At 41.4% G+C, this 22,267-nt stretch overlaps 1 protein-coding gene across 1 annotated transcript; it reads right to left on the bottom strand.

Moving 5' to 3' along the window:
- Positions 1 to 408: 408 nt before the first annotated feature.
- On the bottom strand, positions 409 to 21,937 carry tmem174 (transmembrane protein 174). Its single transcript, XM_060834017.1, has 6 exons — positions 21,300 to 21,937; positions 14,640 to 14,736; positions 4,842 to 4,979; positions 4,116 to 4,221; positions 3,382 to 3,595; positions 409 to 436 (listed from the first exon to the last, which is right to left on the bottom strand). Exons 1-6 carry the CDS (start codon positions 21,935 to 21,937, stop codon positions 409 to 411), a joined length of 1,221 nt encoding a protein of 406 aa, XP_060690000.1.
- Between the last annotated feature and the right edge of the window lie 330 nt (positions 21,938 to 22,267).

Here is a 22,267-nt window from a genome sequence, read left to right on the forward strand (position 1 = left end):
GCTGTTCCAGAAGGTAAGTGGGTGTGCCCAATAGGGTCCTCGACACTGGTCGTGGCCTTAGGCTCTCAGGAGGCCTTGCTCTCAGTTTGGTCAGGCCTCCATGTTGGGACACCACGAGGTTGGGTAGGGTGTTGGGTCCACCCCATGGAGTTGACTCACTGGTCAACATCTGTGTCGAGCCTTCAAGAAGCCAGTAAATGCTGGTCACTAATTTCATACTATCTTCATTTTCTGATTTAATTTAAGGGCAGTGTCTTTTTATTTTTCCATATTTTTGCTGTTGGTCACACAAAATGGGAAAAACAACTGCATCAGAAACCAAGGATTCCTGCATTATTAAAAGTGTATCCCAGCATTCATTGTAAGTACCATTTACACAGCTGCTTGCTCAGGCAGTAATGGAAGCCATCAGATCTCCGCAAAGCCATTGTTTCCTCTGCAGTAAAAAAAAGCACCTTAATACTGAAGAGAGTCAGATTATTTTTCCTTCAGCAGTTGCTTTAAGCTATGACTCTTAGCCAGTAAACCAAAGACTTTGCAATTGTGAACCAGCCTCCTGAAAAAATGTGAAAGTTACTGGAGAAGGTGGATCACAAAGCAGCACATTCTGACAAGCCTAAAAGACCAGCTCCATAAACCCTTTAGACAGAGACCACTGAACTGCCTTCCCAGTTTTTCCCATCACCGATAATGCCTTTTTTTTGCAGCCTGTGTTCGTCTGTAGATGTGTGTAAAGGGAAGTTTATGGGATGGTTCGAGTTTTAACTCATACAGTTATATGTTGATGGTGCACAATTGTTTAACTGTTGTTAAATATAATTGTTTCAAACCGACAATATCCAGGAAGAGCAAGTCAACTGGATACAAAATTGGCTTGACGGTAGGAGACAGAGGGTGGTGGTGGAGGATTGTTATTCATACTAAAGACTTGTGACCAGTGGGGTGCTGCAAGAATTAGTCCACTGTTTTATATCATTTATATAAATGACTTTGATGAGAATTTGGGGACATGGTTAGTAAGTTTGAGGATGACATTAAAACTGGTGGTATAGTGGACAATGAAGAATATTTTCTTTTTTTATGAATATATTTATTGAAAAAAATTTTTCCTTTTATACAAAAACACAAACTGAAGGAATAAAAAGAAAAATAAAGTTATTAAAGTACAAAACTACAGAAAAGTAGGAATAATATCACACTGCTATGTTATATTACAAAAACGTTAACAATAAACTGCCTACTATTCTCCAGATTGTAGTCAACTCTTATTTACTTAAATTAATCCAAACTAGCACAGACTCAAATTTTAAAAAAAACATTAAATTAAATTAGAATCCACCAAAACTAAATTACACTACATTGTACTATATTACATTACTCCACTCACCGCACTTCCATCAAGACTCCCGTCCACGGGGGCGACAGTGATTATACCCGTATTTACTAGGCCTCTGCCCTCTCTCTGGGTCACCGTACCATCACATACGGCCCTCGTGGCTATACAAAGGCCCTAATTAATACCGCCGACAAATCCATTTCTATATAATTTAGAAAGGGCTGCCATGTCTGCTCTGTGATGCACCAAACTTGTCAGGTAATCCTGAAGGATGTGCTCCATCATAAGCCTGCACCACCTTACAAGACCTGGAGGCTTTTCTGATATCTAATTCATTAGGATGATTTTCCTTGCATAATGCATCAGAATGTTGAATGATCTCTTCCCATGCTTATCTAAAGAGGGAAGATTTGGTAGCCCTAAGAAGAGGGACACTGAATCCCCTAACTTCCATTCCCAGGATCCCCTCCCGTTCATTCACTATGGCTTCCCAGTATCTGTGGACCTTGTGACAGGAAGAAAAGCAACATGTAAGGATGTCAACACTATTTTTATATTTGGGACATTTCAGAGAAGATCCTTTCTTAAACTTTGCTAGTCTCTCTGGCGCCATATAGGCCCTGTGGAGGATCTTCAATTGCATCGCTTGTTCCATATTGCATATTGAAATTTTCTTTACATTCCCCCATATATTGTCCCATGTTTCCAATGAGATTTCCTCTCTTAACTCCTGATTCCAAATCTCATGAAGTTTCTTCATATCCCCCCAAGCATTCCCTCTTTGCAGATGATATATGGTACTAAATGAGAGAGTGGCCCCACATCGGATACTCTACTTTCCATATCCGACTTGTAGGGCTGGGTCAAGAGCATGGTTTTCTTCTGTATATAATCCCTAACTTGGAAATATTGGAAAATGTCCCTATTAGGGATTCCAAACTTCTCATCTAATTGGCTAAAAGACATCAAGACCTCTTCCTCAAACAGATGTCCCAGACAGGAGATTCCCATGCTCTAAAGCCTCCCATGCTCTAAAGCCGGAGACCACTGACCCCGGCTTGAATCCTGGAGCTCCACCCAATGGCGTAAATGGCAAAGTCTTAAGCAAATTGCCCTCACCCTGCCGCGTTATCCTCTATGCTTTTACTGTATTTAGGATATTTGGACTTTCCCAGTGCTCAATTATCGATCTTATCTTATCCATGAACAGCAACTTTATGAGGGGACTGTGAGACCTCCACAACTAGCCATATCAATTTTGGGTCATTGTACACCCATTCGCCCACATATAACAGCAGAGCGCCTATTTGATATTTCTTCAGATCTGGGAGATCCACAGCCTCCCCAATATGCTGCAGAAGTTACAACTTGGTAAATTTAGTTAAGGGGGGCCTACGGCACCAAATATATGATCCAAGCCATCCCGCAAACCTCCACAGCACCTGTTTGGGTAATAAAAGTGGGAGCATCCTCATAGGATATAACAACTGAGGGAGAATATTCATCTTAATCAAGGCTATACGGCCAAGCCATGATATGAACAGTTCCTCCCATAGCTGCAATTCCTGCTTTTTCCTCTCAAACAGCTGTACACAGTTAGCTCAGTACAGCTGCCGGAAGTGAGGAGTAATAAAAATTCCTAGACAGAGAAAACCTTCTGTGACCATCTAAAGGGAAATTCCATTCCACGCTCCAGCTTTGGTACCTGCACCAACACCCCCACCCTGATGGGCATCATTTCTGATTTTGTGAAATTTATCCTATATCCCGAAAAGCTATCGAATAAGTTAATTTTTTTGTATTAATTGGGGTACAGACTTTTTTGGCTTAACCAGAAACAAAAGGACATCATCTACATAGGGAGTGATTTTGTGTTCCCAACTCTCACTTTCGGTGCCCTTATCTCCGTGTATTTCCGAAACCAGTGGTTCAAGTACCAAGGTGAACAGTAACGGGACAGGGGACAGCCCTGTCAGCTACCCCTCTCCACATCAAAATTTGTAATAACCATCACCTTAGGGTCTTTATATAACACTGCCACCCACCTGGCGAAGACCCCTGCTAGACCAAAGCAATTCCGATCAAAAGCCTTCTCTGCATTGAGGGAGACCACCAAACCTGGAATCGCCCTGTGTTGACATACTTGCACCATATTCAATATCTGCCTGATATTCTTGGAGGAGCCGTGGCCCTTGATACAACCTGTCCGGTCCTCTTTGATAACGACGGGCAGCACTTCTCCAACCTCAGAGCCAACACCTTTGATAAAATTTTAAAATCCACATTCGACAACAAGATGGGACAATATGATGCTCAATCTTCGAGGTCTTTCCCTTTTTTCAGAATGAGGGAGATATTAGCCTCCCTAAGAGAGGGTGGAAGACAGTCCTGGCTATACAAATGACCATATATCTCCAGAAGTGGTTCAGCTAATGTGTACAAACGCCTTGTAAAATATACGTGGATATCCATCCGGACTGGGTGTCTTACCATCTTGGAGCTGCCTTACCACCTCTTGCACCTCCTGTACTGTCAGAGGTGCATTTAGAAGGGAGGCCTGCTGCATTTATACCGGGGAGGTGCAAATCTTCAAAAAAAAAGGATTCAACTCCCTCATTTCCTTCCCCACATCCCTCCGACTGGTATATCTCTGCAAAGAACTCCCCAAATCTGGCATTGATATTCCTCAGGTCACGAGGAACATTACCAGTTCTCTCCCTGACAGACACAATGGACTGTGGGGCACTTTTCTTCCTAGCCAACTAAGCCAGGTATCTACCTGGCTTATTCCCATATTCAAACAGCCTTTGCTTTGCCAAGAAGACTCCTCTCTTCACCACTTGTGTGAGCACTGAGTCCAGAGCAGCCGAGAGAGCCGTGACCCGCTGCAATTTAACCACAGATGGTCTGGTGTAATATGTCGATTTGGTGACCATCAACTGGACCTCAAGCATCCGCTGTTGCCCCCCCCCCCCCATGTCTCCTTCTCGTTGCCAAGTATGAAATAGCCACACCCCTTAAGAATGCTTTGGTGGTCTCCCAGAGCATTGATGGTTTGCTGACTGCACCCTGACTGATGTTCCAAATATCCCTGAACTCCCTTGTGATATACTGTTCAAAGTTGTCATCCTTAAACAGAAATGGATCCACATGCCATTGCTGTGTGCCCACTCCGCTACCTTTGATCTTAACATCTAAATATACAGCCGAATAGTCTGAAATAGTTATGCTCCCAATTCTGCAGGCTAACATCCAGTCCCAGCAAACCAGCGGAACAAAGAACATTTCGATACTTGTGTAGGTTGGAGTAGAAGGTAAAGTCCCTCCCGTTTGGGTAAAGGCACCTCCAGACATCCACGAGCCCCAGATCCTCACACAAATCCACTAACTGTCTAGACTGCTGAGGTGTACCTGACAGCGCTCTTGGCATCCTGTCTACCCCAGGGTCTATGAGACAATTAAAGTCTCCACCTATAATCATATGGCGCACCTCAAGAGCCATTACCTTAGAGACTGCATCAACTAAAAAATTGAGAGGGTGCGCCGGGGAACAATAAACGTTCAGAATGCCATACTCTTCTCCGTGTATCAGCACCTCGAAAATGATGAACAGTCCACACTCATCTTTGATTTGCTTTGTCACCTGAAATGGAAGGTTCTTTCATACCAGTATGGCCACCCCTCTGCTTTTGGAGTTACAGGAGGAAAAGAATACCCTATCATTTCCCCCTTTTTAACTTCAACTGTTTCCCATCAGTCAAATGTGTCTCTTGCAACAGCGTGATGTCAACCCTTTCCTCCTTAAGATTTGATAGCACCTTTTTCCTTTTAATGGTGAATGGCTCTCCTTTATATTCCAGGTGCACCACCCGAACAGATGTCTAGCCAAGACCACACATTACAACCCAGAGCACCCCCCCCCCCACCCCCCACCCCCGAATGGAAGAAGCCCATTCAATGTGCGACAAGTGGAGAAAAAAAGGAACTTTATCAAATCTAAAGACTATTCCTACAAACACTATCAAAATTACTAAAACTAAAAAAAACTAATCTCTACTTCTAAATTAAACAGCTGAACACAAAAAGCACAAGTGGAGTGGCTCAGTGGTTAGCACTGCTGCCTCACAGAGCCAGAGACCCGAGCAAGAAAAATATATTATTTACATTCTTACCAGTTAACAATGGATGCCCACCTCTCTCCCTCCTCATCTTAGCCCCACACATCATTACATCCAAGGAGTAACCACCCCTCACCCCATAAAACAGAACAATAGAACAGAACAAAGAACAAAGAAAATTTGCAAGCCAGGAACAAGCCCTTTGCCCCTCCAAGCCTGAGCCGATCCAAATCCACTGTCTAAACCTATCGCTCAATTCCTAAGGATCTCTATCCATCTGCTCCAACCTACTTGTGTATCTGTCCAGACACACCTTAAATGAATGTACCATGCCTGCCTCTGCTGGCAACGCATTCCAGCACCTACCACCCTCTGTGTGAAGTACTTGCTGCATATATTCCCCTAAACTTTTCACCTCTCACTTTGAATGCCTGGCGTCTCACTATTGAATCCTTCACTCTGAAAAAAAAGCTTATCTCTATTTACCCTGTCTATATCCTCCATGATTTTGTCGACCTCAATCACGTACCCCAAACCTCTTTTTTTCTGATGAAAATAATCCTAACCTACTCAACCTCTCTTCATAGCTGGCACTTTCCATACCAGGCAACATCCTCGTAAACCTCCTCTGCATCATCTCCAGAGCATCCACATCCTTTTGGTAACGTGGCGACCCAAACTGTACACAGGTATTTTAAATGTAGCTGAACCAAGGTCTCATACAATTTTAACATGACCTGCCAACTCTTATACTCAATACCCCATCTGATGGAGGCAAGCATACCATATGCCGCTCTGACCACTCTATCCACCTGTGCAGCCACCTTCAGGGTACAATGGACCTGAACTCCCAGATCTCTCTGCTCATCAACTTTTCCCTAGGCTCTTCCATTTATGGTATAGTTCGCTCTCGACTTAGACTTCCCAAAATGCATCACCTCACATTTGCCTAGATTGAAGTCCATCTGCCACTTCTCCGCCCAACTCTCCAGTCTATCTATATTCTTCTGTATTCTTTGACAGTCTCTTATGCTTTCTGCTACTCCACCAATCTTCATGTCATCTGCAAACTTATTGATCAGACCAACAATGCCCTCTTCCAGATCATTTATGTATACTACAAACAACTGTGGCCCCTGCACTGATCCCTGTGGAACACCACTGGTCACCTTTCTCCATTTCGAAAAACTCCCTTCAACTACTAGTCTCTGTCTCCCATTGCTCAACCAGTTCTTTATCCACCTAGCTAGAACACCCTGCACACCATGTGACTTCACTTTCTCCATTAGTTTACCATGGCGAACCTTATCAAACGCCTTACTAAAGTCCACGTATATGACATCTACAGCCCTTCCTTCATCTATTAAGATGGTCACTTCCTCAAAAAACTCTACTAAGTTGGTAAGGCATGGTCTAACCTGCACAAAATCATGTTGCCTATCACTGATAAGCCCATTCTTTTCCAAATATAAATAGATTTTATCCCTTGTAGTTGGAGACAGTTCCCCCATAATCGAAATGTAGCACTGCTGGATACATCAGGGAGCATTGAATGTTTAAATCTCTTAGTTTTTTCTTTACTTCATCAAAGGCCTTACTTTTCTTAATTACAGCCCCAGAGAAATCATGAAAAGATATTATTTTCCAGCCTTTATAAGCCAAAGCCCAAGGATCCTTTCCCAGTCTTCTGATTGTTTCAATTATTAAATGCTTTTCCTTGTACTGCTAGAATTGCACTAGGACTGGGTGGGGGTGCTGAGCTGGCCTGGATCTCCGCAATGCGATCCGATAGGCCCACTCCATACCTACCCGACTCAGTCTCCAGCCCAGCAGCACCGGGCTCCATCCCTCGAGGAATTCGGTGAGATTTTCTCCTTCTTCCACTCAGGTACACCCAAAATTTGTAGCTTTTATCTCTGACCTCAATTTTTGAGGTCGTCTCCCTGTTCCTGCAGCGCCCGAACCTGACCTTTCAGAGTTTGGACCTACCCCTTGGAGGTCTCTGTTGCGGCCTCCAAGGCAATGACCTTTTGCTCCACAGCTTCAGCACGCTGATCCAAGGTCCAATCTCCTGCTCATGCATTGCCAGCATGGCAGTCATTTGTTCCAGCGCTCCCTCAATCTTTTCATGGAGTTTTGTAAACTCCGTGAGTAGGTGATGCTGCTCCATTGGATCAAGGGCACCACCACAGGTATCGAGGTAACAGATGTGGGTGTGTCCAACATAGTAGGGGAGTGCCCTTTCTGCTGTACTTTCCTAGCTGCTTTTCCCTTGGACACCTTCATATTAGCTCCAGACCCTTTAACTCTAATTTAAAGGGGCTCTAGGTATTCTACCAATTTTAAGCTACCAACTTTCCCCAGCGGTGACTAGTGGGTGGCGGGAGCTCACCTCGCCCAGGGTATGGCAAACACAGCAGACTGTTCAGTCTGCCACCATCTTGAATTTCTGAAGAAGGTGTATCTAAGAGTATAACATAATCTTGATTAACTGGACCAATAGGAGAAAGTGAGGACAGCAGATGCTGGAGATCAGAGCTTAAAAATGTGTTGCTGGAAAAGTGCAGCAGGTCAGGCAGCATCAAAGGAACAGGAGAATGACGTTTCAGGCATAAGCTCTGATCTCCAGCATCTGTAGTCCTCACTTTCTCCTCGTTGATTTTAACCTACCGCGAATCCTCTTGCAAGAATGCCTTCCTTGAAGAAGCTCTCCTCCTCCCTCTACAAGGATCATTCCTGAAGAAGGGCTTATGCCCGAAACGTCGATTCTCCTGTTCCTTTTATGCTGCCTGACCTGTTGCGCTTTTCCAGCAACACATTTTTAAGTAACTGGACCATTAGGCCAAGGAATTGCAGATGGAACTTAATTTGGATAAACTTTGGTCAGACAAACCAGGGCAGGATTTACACAGTTAATGGGAGGGCCATGGGGAATGTTGTCAAACAGAGAGACCTAAGGTAGGAGATACATAGTTCCTTGAAAGTGGCGTCACAAATAGGCAGGCTGAAGAAGAAGGTTTTTGACATGCGTGCCTTCATCAGCCACAGCATTGAATACAGGAGTTGGGATGTCATGTCACAGCTGTACATGACATTGATAAGGCCACATTTGGAGTGCTGTGTACAATTCTAGATGCAGTGCTGTAGGAAAGATGCTATTAAACTGAAAATGGAGCAAAGAAGATTTTGCAAGAATGTTAATGAGACTGGAAGGTTTGATTTTTAAGGAGAGGCTGGATAGGCTTTTTCCCTGGAGCTTAGGAGTCTGAGGGGTGAGCTTATAAAGGTCTACAAAATTGTGAGGGGCAGAGATAAGGTGAATAGCCAAGGTCTTTTCTCTAGGACAGAGGAGTCCAAAAACTGGAGGGCATAGGTTTAAGGTGAGAGGGGAAAGATTGAAAAGGAAAAAGGGGCAACTTTTTCACACAGAAAGTGGTGTGTATATGGAATGAGCTGCCAGAATAAGGTGCAGATGCAATTACAACATTTAAAAGACATTTGGACAGGTACATAAATAGGAAAGGTTTAGAGGGATATGGGCCAAATGCAAACAAATAGGTTTAGATCAGTTTAAGAAACCCAGTTGGTACAGATGAGTTGGGCCAAACAGTCTGTTTCCATGCTGAACGACTCTATAGTTAGAATTTATTTACTTGTTTTTATTGGTAATTCTTTTCAAGTGCAGAAACCTGGTCCGTGCTTTCTAACAACTGAGTCTAAAAGATAGGTACATTGAGAAATTCCACATACTTTAAAAAATCATTATCTTTTATGACAGCTCTGGGATAGCAGGTCTTATTTCCAGCATACTATTCCAGTCAGGTGTAATATTAACCACAAATAGTTGATTCTTCTTGTAGAGTCTTTCCTTCTGAATGAGGAAAATTAAGCTCTTTACATTTTTTGGACAGAGAAAATAAATATCTTCTATGATTTCACCAAATCATATCCTTGCATCTGAAACATTTGTGGTACATACAGAAGTAACGATTTGTGAGTTGGGTGGAAGGATGCATTCACCATTATTATATTATTATGTTTGCCACTACTTTACCAGTTGAACCCCAGCTAAGTGAAACCCTCTGAAATTGTGGTATTTTCTCCTCTTCTTCTGTGCTATTTCTTCCTTTGCTAGGAGATGACCCAGGTCTCCTGTTTGACAATGTCATATCATCATACAAAAACAGTCATGAAGTATTCAGTCAACTTAGCTGACAATACACCTATTTTCAAGGACAACTTTGAGGTGGATCGGCGCATGAAAAGTCCATGTGTAATCAGGGTCAAAGGTACTGTAGGTGCCAGGCCCGAGAAGAACAAGGTCCTAAATGGGTCTTGCTGCAGAGAGAACTCAGATGAAATTTCTGGTATAGCAGATAGCAGGAGAAACCACCTTGATCTGCACAATGAAATTCTTGGTGTATTGGTAGATCTCCTAGAAAGACAGCATGCAACATGCAGGAACGTGACAGAGTTTACCACCAATTTGGCATAGGGCCATGTGCAGAGCTTGGAGCCCGTACTCCCCAGCATGGAAGTGGGGGAAAACCCTAGTGATGCACATGGACCCCATGATAATGTGGTACCTGATAGATATGTTTCATCTTCCATTGCAGCACAAGCAGAAACTGCACACCATCTGACTGCAATTGTAGAAACTCAGACTGAACCCATGCAAATTCAGATTTTGCTATCATGACTGCAAACATAGGATGTCACTGCAGTTTAGCAACTCATTATTAGGATTGCTGAGGAACCACCCCAGTGGAGTGGCACAATGGAACATGAGCCTGCTGTCCTTTCTCAGGGTGAGAGCATTTATTTCCTTACCCCAGCCGTATCCTTGTCATCCGCAGCCAGCCAGTCAAGGTTGCTTTAATCCATAGAATGTTATAGTCTACAAAAGGGGCTTTCTGTGGCCAGAGCTGCTCAAAGTCATCTGCAAATGAAGGAAGGCTGAAAACAGACAGCCCCTTCCTGCTGGGGCTTTGTATAATCAGGTCATTGAAGAATAGTTCTAGTAACCACATCAACATCTTCCCAATCACTAACAGCACTTTCCTTTCCTCTTTTAACACTCACACCTTGTCCCCTTGATGGTAATATCTGTGGTTCTCCCTTAATTGATCATTCACGTAATAACCAATGCCAAATCTATGACAGTGGATAATTACTTCAGAGACAATCCAACTCTAATCAAATTTGTACATACTCTTTGTGTCTGTCTAACATGTACCCTTAGTCTAATCTAATGACTGTTTGAGATGCAGCCTCAGTGGCAAGAACTTGTGAGGTTTAAAGTCTGTGTCTTTCAATTAAAGAGACTGTAGATTGACTTTATTGATGCACTTGAGCAGATCTAGATCAGAGGCACCTGGTAAGAGACACCATACTGAAACTTAGATTTGTTTTTGTCTAAGTGTCAGTTTCATTGAGTTTCATAGTACATTTCAGCTCTGTGAGATCCAGTTTTCTTCCCAAGTTCGACTACCTACCAACCCCTTTCACACTCCTGTAATCTGATTCTATCCCATTCTACCACTCACCTTACCCAAAACAACTCACCACTACAAGATATTCCAGAATTGATGGGCATTCCTGGCAGCTGTGCCACTTTTGAAAGGTTTCATGCAACCAGATAAGCATTTTCAGTCCAGGACTATTCTGCACGAGACCCGATATTAGCCCCAAATACCACAGGGCAGGGAACGTGGCAGTCCTGCTAAATGGGGTAGTGCAGAGATGAGTGTCTTCTTCTTCCAGGGCTGAAAGTGACTGCATTCCTGGGAAGACCTGAATGGATTCAGGATTATCAGAACTGATGACAAGGCCAGGAGCAGCAGCAGGTTAATGCAGAGGATGGGGAGCATCAGGCTCGGGGAGATGTCACAGCCACAGTACCCCTCAAGTTATGTGGGGTCTATGGGAGGATTAGAGCTTTTCAGTTCTGGCACCATTTCCTGGGGATGAGGGAGGCACAATATACCTCCAAAATGTGATGAGTTAGTCCCAAGACTGATAGTCAGTCTGAAACAGCTGTAATAGAAGTCTGATGGATTACCCTTAGCTCCTAATGACCATTAATAGTAAATAGTCGAATCTTCAAATAAATAATCCACATTATTGTTTCAGCCATCCTTGTGGGTAATTGGCACACTTACATCTCAATAAAATCTAACAGGTGCAGTGATTGTTCTCCTTTTTTAATGTTAACCCCCAAAACCTCCAGGGCAGATGTTTTTGTGATCGTGGTGTAACAGTCAGTTATGTAGATACACTCATTCATGCTAATCCTGCAGACTGAATTACATCACCCAACTTGCCTGTATATTTTCAGTAATACTTTTATTGTAATGCAATATTGAGAAAGTTATGTGGAGCACCATGATAAAGTATCAGCCTATTACAAGGTAAATTATCTGATACTTTATTGAAAATTGTCATCAGAAAATCCCAGTCGCTTCTCTGTAACATAACTGAGGTCATACCATCCATTGCTTTATATTATAAAAAAGCATTTGTCTCTTTGTTTACATATTTCAGAAAGGAGGATGTTTTAGAAACAATAATTGAAACACTTGCATATATTGTAACACATAAAGGGCAATCAGTGGATTACAGAAAGTGTGCTTTTTGATCATGAACAAAATAAATGGATGTCACATTAATGAAGCCATTTCTCACCATTTGAATTAATGCCAACACCTCTGGTGCACAATTATCTGCAGATTTTCCAAAATGCATCTGATACTTACATTGTGAATATTTGAATTATCTTAAAACAAAGTCAGCTTTCTGCAACTTGGTGATCTAATATCAATATTATTAATGACAAAAACAGATAATGCAAAAAGGAAAGGAAACAATTATTGAAGCAACTTTTTCAGCTATGTTAGTTGTAAGGTTTGCAGAATGTTTGAAACGATTTGTGTCCAGGGATTTTTTTTGTGGTAGTCTCTTCCCTGTTCCACAACCTTGTCCATTTTGTTACACTTGCAGATCCCTAAATTCTTATGAAGTTTCTTCTTTGCTTCAGCCTTCTCTGACATTTCAGAAGTTCATTAATACTTCTTACAAAGGAGATTTTTGGAGCAGGATAAATCCCAAGAAAAAACTGCCAAAGAGTTCCTTTCCAGGCTGGCTTGCTTGAGATCTCTCTAATAGACCAGTGTTGAGTGGTGACATCAGTGACCAGTGGCTGGAGCGGGGACATCAGTGACCAGTGGCCAGAGCGGGGATGCTGGTGACCAGTGTGGAGTGGGGGTAATGGCCTGAAGCGGAACCATGACAGCAGATAGTGGTCAAACCATGTGGAGGTTTCCTGCGTTGGTTTGCTGCAGAGGGCCTTGGAGGGACACTGTGGTGTTTGCCTTTTTAACTATGTTCCTTGTTTTTTTTTTCTGACCTGTGGTTATGCTGTGTATAGCTGTAATGTAACATTTTTTTCTTTATTTCTCTATTCTGTAACTAAGGATTGTACCTAGGTACTCTGTACTAAGATGGTGCTGTAAGTGGCGACTTATAAACTTTTTACTGTACTCATTTGTGTACATGTGACAATAAAGCTAATTCAAAGCTAATTCAATCATCTCAGTCCTAGGAGTTCCTCTTGCTACGTTCTAGGCCCAACCACCATCATGAATAAGCTTTCCTCCATGACAAGGTCAGAAGTATTGACATTCGCTAATAATGACACTGTCATCAGTGACATTTGTAACTTTTCAAATACTGAAATGATCCATTCCTGTGTGCAGCAAGACCTGAACAATATTCAGGTTTGAGCAAAGCCTCAGACTTAAGCTTGGACAATTAGCATTCATGTCAAACAAGGGTTTGGCTATCTCCAACAAGAGAGAAGCTAAACACCTCCTTGGAGATTCTACAAAATTATAATTACGAGTCTCCCACCATTAACATCCTTGGAGTCGCTATTGTCCAAAATCCACTTGGATTAGCCACAGAAATACTGAGACAACAGAAATACATAAAAGACCACAAAACATTAAGGTCAGAAGCTAGAAAATCTGCAGCAAGTAACTCATTTCTGTACCTCCCACAGACTTTTACACCATCTAGATGCACAAGTAAGAAGTGCAATTGATTATTCCCACTTGACTGGATGATTACAACTCCACGACTATCCAAGAAATGTGTACAATATCCAGGACAAAGCTGCCTGCTTAATTTGCTTCCATACACTCCATGAAATGTGCACTCTCATATGTCAAGTATGTAGAGAGGGCAGCCAGCTACAACTTGTTTTACAAGAATCTACCAAGTCTTCAACTGGACCTTCCAATGAGCAAACCTCTCCCACTTAGAAAAACAAATACAAATGGAGCATGGAACACTGCCATTTGCAATCTCCTCCCTAAATCACACACCATCTGACTTTGGAAATAAATCACTGTTCCTTCATCATTGCAAGGTCAAAATCTGGTAATATGTTCCTTAGAACTTGTGGATCTAGCCACACCATGCAAAGTGTAGTTGCCCAAGAAAGTCACCTTCTCAAAGATAATTAGGTATAGGCATTAGCAATGACCTTGCCAGTGATGTTCAGATCCAATGAACAAATAGTAAAAAAAAGCAGTTTATCACAAACTTCAATTATATGCTTGAATAGTATCTCCAAGTATTAGCCTGTAAAAGAAAATTCATAATATCTTAACTGACCCATTTTGACAATGTTTTGTGTGCTGCCTAACTTTATGAGCAAAATTATTAGGCATTTATTCAAGTTACCTCCAAAGTAGCTGCCTGAACAGCATGAAATCAGCATAATAATAGCTTAGTCCTGATTGAATATTTTTCTTTCACTCAACTAAAAAAGTTCAGATTGCTACAGAAATTGTAGAAGTGAAATGGTGCATATTCAGTATTAGGATCTGTATTTTCTAGATTGTATAGCCAAATTACTTGTGAAATAAGAAAAAAGATATGTTCCATAATGACTTAACAGCTCATGAGGACAGAATCCACTATTCCATATTGTATGCTATAAAGGATCATTTATGTTTGTATGTTTACAGTTAGCAATATCATAAACCTCTCAATAACATGGAATGGAAAGTTGGATGGGAATTAAGTTAGGCTAAGTGAACAGTAATCATGATCATGTTTCAGTCACATACTGTAGCTTGACAAATTCAACAGTGCTAACGTTCTATCGCACCCTCACTCACTACGGGAAAGATTTCATCATAAGAAGGGGGTGGAATGCTGTCAGGAACTTCATCGACAGTTAACGTGGCTTCTGATTCATCGTGGCTTTCCTCAGTCCTGTGGAGATATTTTAATAATATTACATAAGTTATCATAAAAGTCCTCAAATAATTATAAGGTTTCAATTTATACTAATTTCTCAGTAAAGAATTATCCACCTTAGACCTTGAAAAAATATTGATGTTGTAGGCACAGCACTAATGAATAGTAGCATAGATTCTACGCTTTTGTTCATGATAAAGCAGAGAATATTTTACTTTGTAATATTATGATTTTCACTTTGCATCAGGACCATTGACTTACTGTGAATAAATCATATTCCATTTTTGTTCAACTGTAAACTGGTACTTTGCAGGATTTCATGGAGTTGGATTTGGATAGGGAGGGGTTTTAATAGAAATGGAATTCGATGCCCAATAAAATCCAGTCCCAAAACTTTGTCTTATATTTTATGAGCATTGTAATTGAGTGGCCTTTGCATATGAGATAGATAAAACAATTTTACAAAGAATCCCTATTATTAGGCTTCCCATACAACATTGAATCACCCATATTCCTGCTTCTTGAAGACATGTATTCTGCTAGCTCCACTGCTGTAGTACTCTGCTGTATTCACTTTCCATCAACTGGCAAGCTCCTTGATCTCTCCTCATTGGACATACTAGTGGATTATTGGCTATTGCTAAGGAAAATGCTGGTCTGGGAGAACCTTCTCTGTACGCCACAACCACTCTGACGCATGTTGCTGTTTTGGTGAGTGGCTGATGTCTAACTCTAATAAGTGTCCAAAGAACTACTTCTTTAGTCCAAGGTTCTTTCTGTATGTGCACTTTACTTACAACTCAGTGGATGAATACATTCTCTCTACACTTCGGTTGAGCTTCATCATTATACATACTGCTGATGCCTCATTATGCTGCACCTCTTCCCCACTGTCAAATTTATTTATCCCCCTTATGAATATCTTCCAACGCCCCGTCCCCTCAAAGTCTCAGACGTCACAATGTTAGTCTTGATGGTTCTTTGACCACTCTCCCTGAGGTTATGGTCTTAATTCTGAGGTTTTGGATGTCCTGCACTCTTCATATTTTCATTTGCATGTTCCTCCTCTGATTGATTGTGGAAGCTTTTTGTTTCATTTCAACTTCTAATAAGTTGTTTTTTTACTGTTTTCTTGTTCAAATATATCAATACTTTCTGATTTTACCTTATTAACCCCCAGTTTCCTGCTATGATACAGCCTGCTGGATTTTTTTCTGTAATAATTCCTTCACTCTGTGGATTTCACCCTCTCCCTGGGTTGTCACTCAAGTGACTCTGAATCTGTATCTTTTATTAACATTTCTAGTCTAGATGTCTCTTTGCTCTTCTTCACATTGCTTTAGTCTGTTACAGTCATGCTCAGCGATAGTAGACGATAGCTTCTGATACAATGATTGGTGTATGTTCTCAATCTCCCACCCATCAATGACTCTGATGGTGATATTTTGTTAGTAATGATGATGATTTGCACCTGAATGGTGCAGATCCTTGTTCATCTTCAATCGTCTTGACCATTGGACTCTTCACTCAGTTTCAGCACTCACTTGGGGACAGTAGAGTGAACATATGGAGTTATAAAAATTAGATCCACGTGCAAATCACGTGAATCATTTACAAACTACAGATTATTGTTAGAGACACCAGGGCAAATCTTACTTTGTTTTGCCTAAGTGCCAAATTCACTGAGATTTTTTGAGTATTTCTTACTGCAAGGTCCAACAGGTTTTCTCACCACATCTTACCAAACTCGCCTCATTAACTACCTGCCTTGTCTCTTTACTCTGAAAGTCCTGATCGGCAGATGGTATATTCTTCCCTGGAGCCCAAGAGAAGGCCACAATAGCAAACTATGCCAACCCGGAATGAGGTTGCCACCCATTCTCAGCCATCTGGAAAAATGCCCAGCACCACAAGAAGTAGATCAATGACATTCTCCATTCTGCCAATCTAAATGCCACCACCTTCTCTCTGATGCATCACACTCTATCTCTACTACTGGAGCCACTTCACGCCAAAACTCTTGCTTGACCACTCTCACTATTGTATGCAACATTTTCTCTCACTCACTGTCATCATCCCAATTCCTGACACCACTAATCCTGCACACCTTTTACACTGCCTCCCCACTTGACCAAGACATGTCTCCAATTGCACTGAGAGTAATAGCTGTGATACTCACTCTTGTAATATCTTCCTGTCTCTCATTCAGGAGGGAAACAGTCCACATAGGGCAGGAAGGTCAGTAGATGGTGTTCAGGTCTTCACTCTTTATGAGGAAAGGATCCATCTATGACCACCCTAAGTAATTGGCTGACTATGTCCAAGCCTCTGATCTGGTATCGGAGGCTGTCCCGGTCTTATTCCCTGACTAAGGACTATTTCCCTTAACGTTATTGAGAACTGCTGATAAAAATGACAAGTTTCCTGGTTTTGCATCCTTGCTAAATGACATGTTAATACAGCAGTACGGTGAGCTGAAGGCCAAAGCGCAAAAGACATGATGAGGTAGGCAGGTGTGTTGCGAATATCCAGGTAGGTTCAAGTGAGTGAGCGCTGAGAACACAAATGAGCAGCCAGGAGAAGCAGTCTGATCCAGTCCATGTTTTCTTGTTCAATTGTAGCAATATGTTCTGGGTAAATGTCCCTGACTTCACAGTGTCTTTGCTGAAGCACTACGATGCTAGTTATCTTTGTGATCCAAGGTGTGGAGTTGTATTGTAAGTGTATTAGCTTAAAAAATGTTCACATGTTCACATTGTTCCTAATTGTATCAGCCCACATCTCCATCTCTGTAAGTGATTTCGGGGCTGTTGACTGACCCACACTTTCCATTTTCTGCACCTCAAACAGTGCTGCTCCCAATCCTGTTGAAGTAGCATCAGCTATAGTGTGCTACAATTTGTTGAGATCAGGAGTTGTTTGATTTTGTCAAGCACTATTTCCTGGTCAATATTTCAACATTATTTTGATTCTGGCATAACAGCTGTCTTAAAGGTTCATTTACTTCTACTTTTGGTTGGCAGAACATTCCCAGATGATTCACCATCCCAAGAAATCTTTGAAGCTTGGCGATGTTCTTGGTTCTCTAGTAACTTTGGCTTGATGGAATCTATTAAGTCCTGTAGCCTTGAAACATAATTTTTAGTTTGCAAATGCCCAGTTCCAATTTTAAACTTACGTTCTGAAGCACTTCCAAAACAGCTCCAAGCCTTTGGTTAATTTTCTCTTCCAAAATTTCATGGATTATTATGATGTTCATGTGGCATTGCACTTTGAGACATTTCTGGTGTGGCCGTCTTGCCAAAGAGTAGCCTGCCAAAGCAATAATCCCCAAATTGTGTAATAAATGTAGTCAGCTTTCAGGAGTCTTAGTCCAGCAGTAATTGACAGAATCCACTGTATGCATCCAGTTTGGTGAATAAAGTGCACTTAGCTAGCTTTGTAAGATTTTCATTCACTGATACCGTTTGGTGAATTTCTCATTCCAGTGTTCTATTCAGTTATCATAGAATTCCTACAATGTGGAAACAGGCCAATTTGGCCTGACTGGTCCACACTGACCCTTTGAAGTGTAACCTAACCAGACCCATTCCCTTATATTTCACCTGTCTAATGTACTTAACCTACAAATCCCTGGACACTATGGGCAACTTACCATGGCCAATTCACCTAACCTGCACATCTTTGGACTGTGGGAGGAAGCTGAAGCACCCAGAGGAAACCCAGGCAGACACAAGGAGAATGTGCAAACTCCACATAGACAGTTGCACAAGGCTGGAATCGACCCTGGATCACTGGCATTTTGAAGCAGCAGCACTAACCATTGAGTCACTGTGCTGCCCTATATTCATATAGATTCTTGTGGAACCATTAGGGTTTGAGACTGTAACCATTCTTGAACACTACTTTGTCAGTACTGTACAATAACGGGTGAAATTACTCTTTGTCTGAACATACAATGTATTTCTTTTTGAAAATACGACCAAGAGGTAAAGTGTGGCCCTTCCCTCAGTGAATGCAAAAAGATTGGTTTCACATTAGCTCATGTGGTGATTCATGCACTTTTCTCCATTTTGATTGGTTATCCTTTGCATGGATGTTCTCCTTTGCAGCCTCAATGCTGATTTCTTCCTGGGTACATCAGTTTCCCCTTGAATGAACACTGAATTCTAGTGCCAAGTTCAGTTTGATTAGATTAGACTTACAGTGTGGAAACAGGCCCTTCGGCCCAACAAGTCCACACCGACCCGCCGAAGCGCAACCCACCCATACCCCTACATTTACCCCTTACCTAACACTACGGGCAATTTAGCTTGGCCAATTCACCTGACCCGCACATCTTTGGACTGTGGGAGGAAACCGGAGCACCCGGAGGAAACCCACACAGACACGGGGAGAACGTGCAAACTCCACACAGTCAGTCGCCTGAGTCGGGAATTGAACCCAGGTCTACAGGCGCTGTGAGGCAGCAGTGCTAACCACTGTGCCACCGTGCTGAGTTTGCTCAGCAATATGCACTATTTTTCGAGCATCAAATCCTCTCCATCTTGTAAGATGTCTGATAAGGCCTCATCTGAAATTCTGACCATGATTTTGTTGTAAACTAATTCTAACTTCAGCCCTCAAATGTGCAATTCTCTGCCAGCCAGGGAAGATTGTCTAAGAACTAATACATGTTTTTCCCAGACCGCTGTTTTTCCCTGATCCAATCTTGAATTGTAAAATTTCTCCAAACACAGAAGTATACATCAACTACCCTCAATAATTCCTCATATTGGAGTCGCATTTAAATTAGACCAGGTGAGGACAGCAAGTTTCTTTTTACAACGGACTGCAGTGAATCATTTCAGCTTTCCCAACAATTTCGTAAGTCATTCACATATGTTTTTACTGACAGCAGCTTTTTCTTCTGGTTTTCTCGATGTGGGCTTTGAACTCATGTTCTCATGGTTACTAGGTGAAAGTGAGGACTGCAGATACTGGAGATTAGAGTCAAGAGTGTGGTACTGGAAAAGCACAGCAGATCAGACAGAATCCGAGGAGCAGGAGAGTCAACGTTTCAAGCAAAAGCCCTTCATCAGGAATGAGACCTCTCATGGTTATTAATCCAGGCCCTGGGTTCCTAATCCACAAACAGTTTGAGATTGTATGTTTAGAGCCTTCCACAGAATCATGTTTATACTATTAGAGCTTAATAGTAGGCTAATGATTTATTGTATTAAGTTCTTCTTTGAGAGTTCAGTCATAATAGCTTTATTCTCAAGTTTAAGAGCATCACATTAGGAAACAGAAGTAATATCTAATTTCCTTTGTCAGCCAACTGGATAGAGTCTGTCTCAAGTTTACAAAATTATTCCTCGGGTGAAATATCCCACACATACTCAAAAACTTTGAAATGGGCAAATAAAAGTATTAATTGTTAATGTACTTATAACACCTAAAAATCAACGAATAGAGTTAAGATATGTTTTCTTTTGAAATGTATAGCATTTGAATTTGTTTTGTTTAAAACTTATTTTGGACTTTAGAAATGTCTCACACAGTGATAGAAGTGATAGGGTTGTTTTCCAAAGAACACTTTGGTTGACTGGTCTGGGAATAAACCTTCAAATGTATATATTTAGGTAAGATGTTGTGATTATTAATGTCCACTTGCCTCCCCAATGTAATGTTTATTTCAATATTATCCGAAAAAGTGACAATTTGGAGAGGCAGGACTGGCCGTAAGGCTTGGTAAGGATTATATTTACTGGCGTTTAGAAGAGAGAAGTATGAACCCATACAAACATACAAAAATTCCAACAGAACTAGACAGGGTAAATGTGGGATGGATGTTCCCAATGAAAATAGAGGTCACAGTCTATGGATGTGGTATAGGCCATTTTGGAAAATGTTTTCACCCAGTGAATTCACCCCAAAGTAATTCATCCAACTTATAGAATTCTCTGCCACAATAAGTAGTCAAGGCCAAAACTTGGTATGATTTCGAGTAGAAGTTGGATACAGTTCTTAGGGATCACGGTGTATGGGGAGAAATCAGGAACAGGTTACTGAGTTGGGTTATCAGCAATTATCATATTGAGTGGGGATAATGCAGATAAATACTATTTTCATTCCTCCTTGTTGACCCAGCTCAATGTCTACAGGCTAATTGGTGCAAGTATTAGGTGGACGAATGCATTAGAATGCTTGAGGTAATAAAAGGCTTTATAAATTCTCCACAGGTAAATTAGTAGTGATCCTTAATAATATCTGTTACAAATCCAAAGATTTCTGATGACACAACAAAAAAATTATTATTACATTAGTGTGCTAAGGTGTTTGGACTATTGTAGCTAGTGTGGTATGTGAGTCTCAGAAAGTTGTCCTGGGTTCAGAAATAAATTCTACACATAAACAATTGATATAAAGCACTACATATCATATATTAAAAATTAATTCGACTGATCTAAGTAGTTTGAAAGGAATTTTGAAACAATTTTGCTCTGTGTGCCACATTAATTCTCCTCCAGCATGAGTTCATTAAATTTGACAGACTTCTATAGGGAGCTAAAACATAAGACTCACATAGAACATACCTGATTATTTCGTGCCCTGGTCCTTGGTAAGGTGGGCAATTGTCATCTCCTGCAAAAGCTGTGCTATCCAGAGGGTAGATGGTGTAGTACTGTGGAGGGCATGGGCTTGTTCCGGTATTGCCATTAGCTGGATTAGTGCTCTGAGCGTTGTTCAGCGATTGCAAGCAGGTTGTGTTCATGGTAATGCCATCCTGGGCAGGAGATGCATATGGAGGAGGAATATACTGTACAACAGTAGCTCCATGGAAAGTTATAGGTTGATTAATTCCTGTAAAAACAAATGATTGTCCACATGGCATCTGCTCAGGCTCCAATGCACTCTCATTAATTTGCTTGCAAGTTTTGCAAGTTAACATTCGAAACTTACAAACAGCAATCAGAACAAAAGTGACCCCCACAGAAAGTAAAATTGGTCCTAATAACTGTGTCCATTCTAAATCACTGGTGCCATAATATTTAATCCAGCCCATTATTGTGAAAGTTATGCCCACTAGAACCAAAAAGACACCTGAGAATAACAATGTGGCCCCAGCCTTGTCACCATCTGACACCTGGACTCCGGGGGTTCTGGGTTGACAGGGAGTCACAGAAAATACATTAACAGGGAAATCTTCCGAATTGCTGCTGCGCGGCTCCATTTGCATTGCTCAGTCAGCGCCGTATAATAGTCCCATCGAAGTAAAGGGATAGCTGTGCCTGTTGGAGTAGTATATAATGTTTAAAGTTCAGTCTAGTTACAATAAAAGCACTTAGGGACAAGTTAATAATTGATGTCAGAATATTTAAAATTCTTGGAAGTTTGCAGAACTGGATTGTGTTACCTTTGCATTTCTATTTTGATGACTAAAGCATTTAATGAAGCATTAAACTAAAAGATCTACTCCAGCATAGCCTTTCACTTGGTATACATGTTGGGAAGCCATCCTACTCACAATGCACATAACAGCATTTATTTCCACAATAGATTT

The sequence above is a fragment of the Hemiscyllium ocellatum genome, chromosome 2 (genome assembly GCF_020745735.1).
Source record: "Hemiscyllium ocellatum isolate sHemOce1 chromosome 2, sHemOce1.pat.X.cur, whole genome shotgun sequence".
NCBI lineage: Eukaryota > Metazoa > Chordata > Chondrichthyes > Orectolobiformes > Hemiscylliidae > Hemiscyllium > Hemiscyllium ocellatum.

Bases quoted from the DNA above. Each gene is read 5' to 3' on its own strand.
- tmem174 (XM_060834017.1), bottom strand. From the start codon at position 21,937: ATGGAGCCGCGCAGCAGCAATTCGGAAGATTTCCCTGTTAATGTATTT. The intron at 4,980-14,639 runs GTGAGTGAGGGT...CTTCCATTTCAG, and splicing joins ATGATGAAATCTTTCCCGTA to GTGACAAAGCAAATCAAAGA. The intron at 4,222-4,841 runs GTAATGGCTCTT...GTTAAATTGCAG, and splicing joins TAGTTGATGCAGTCTCTAAG to CGGGTCACGGCTCTCTCGGC.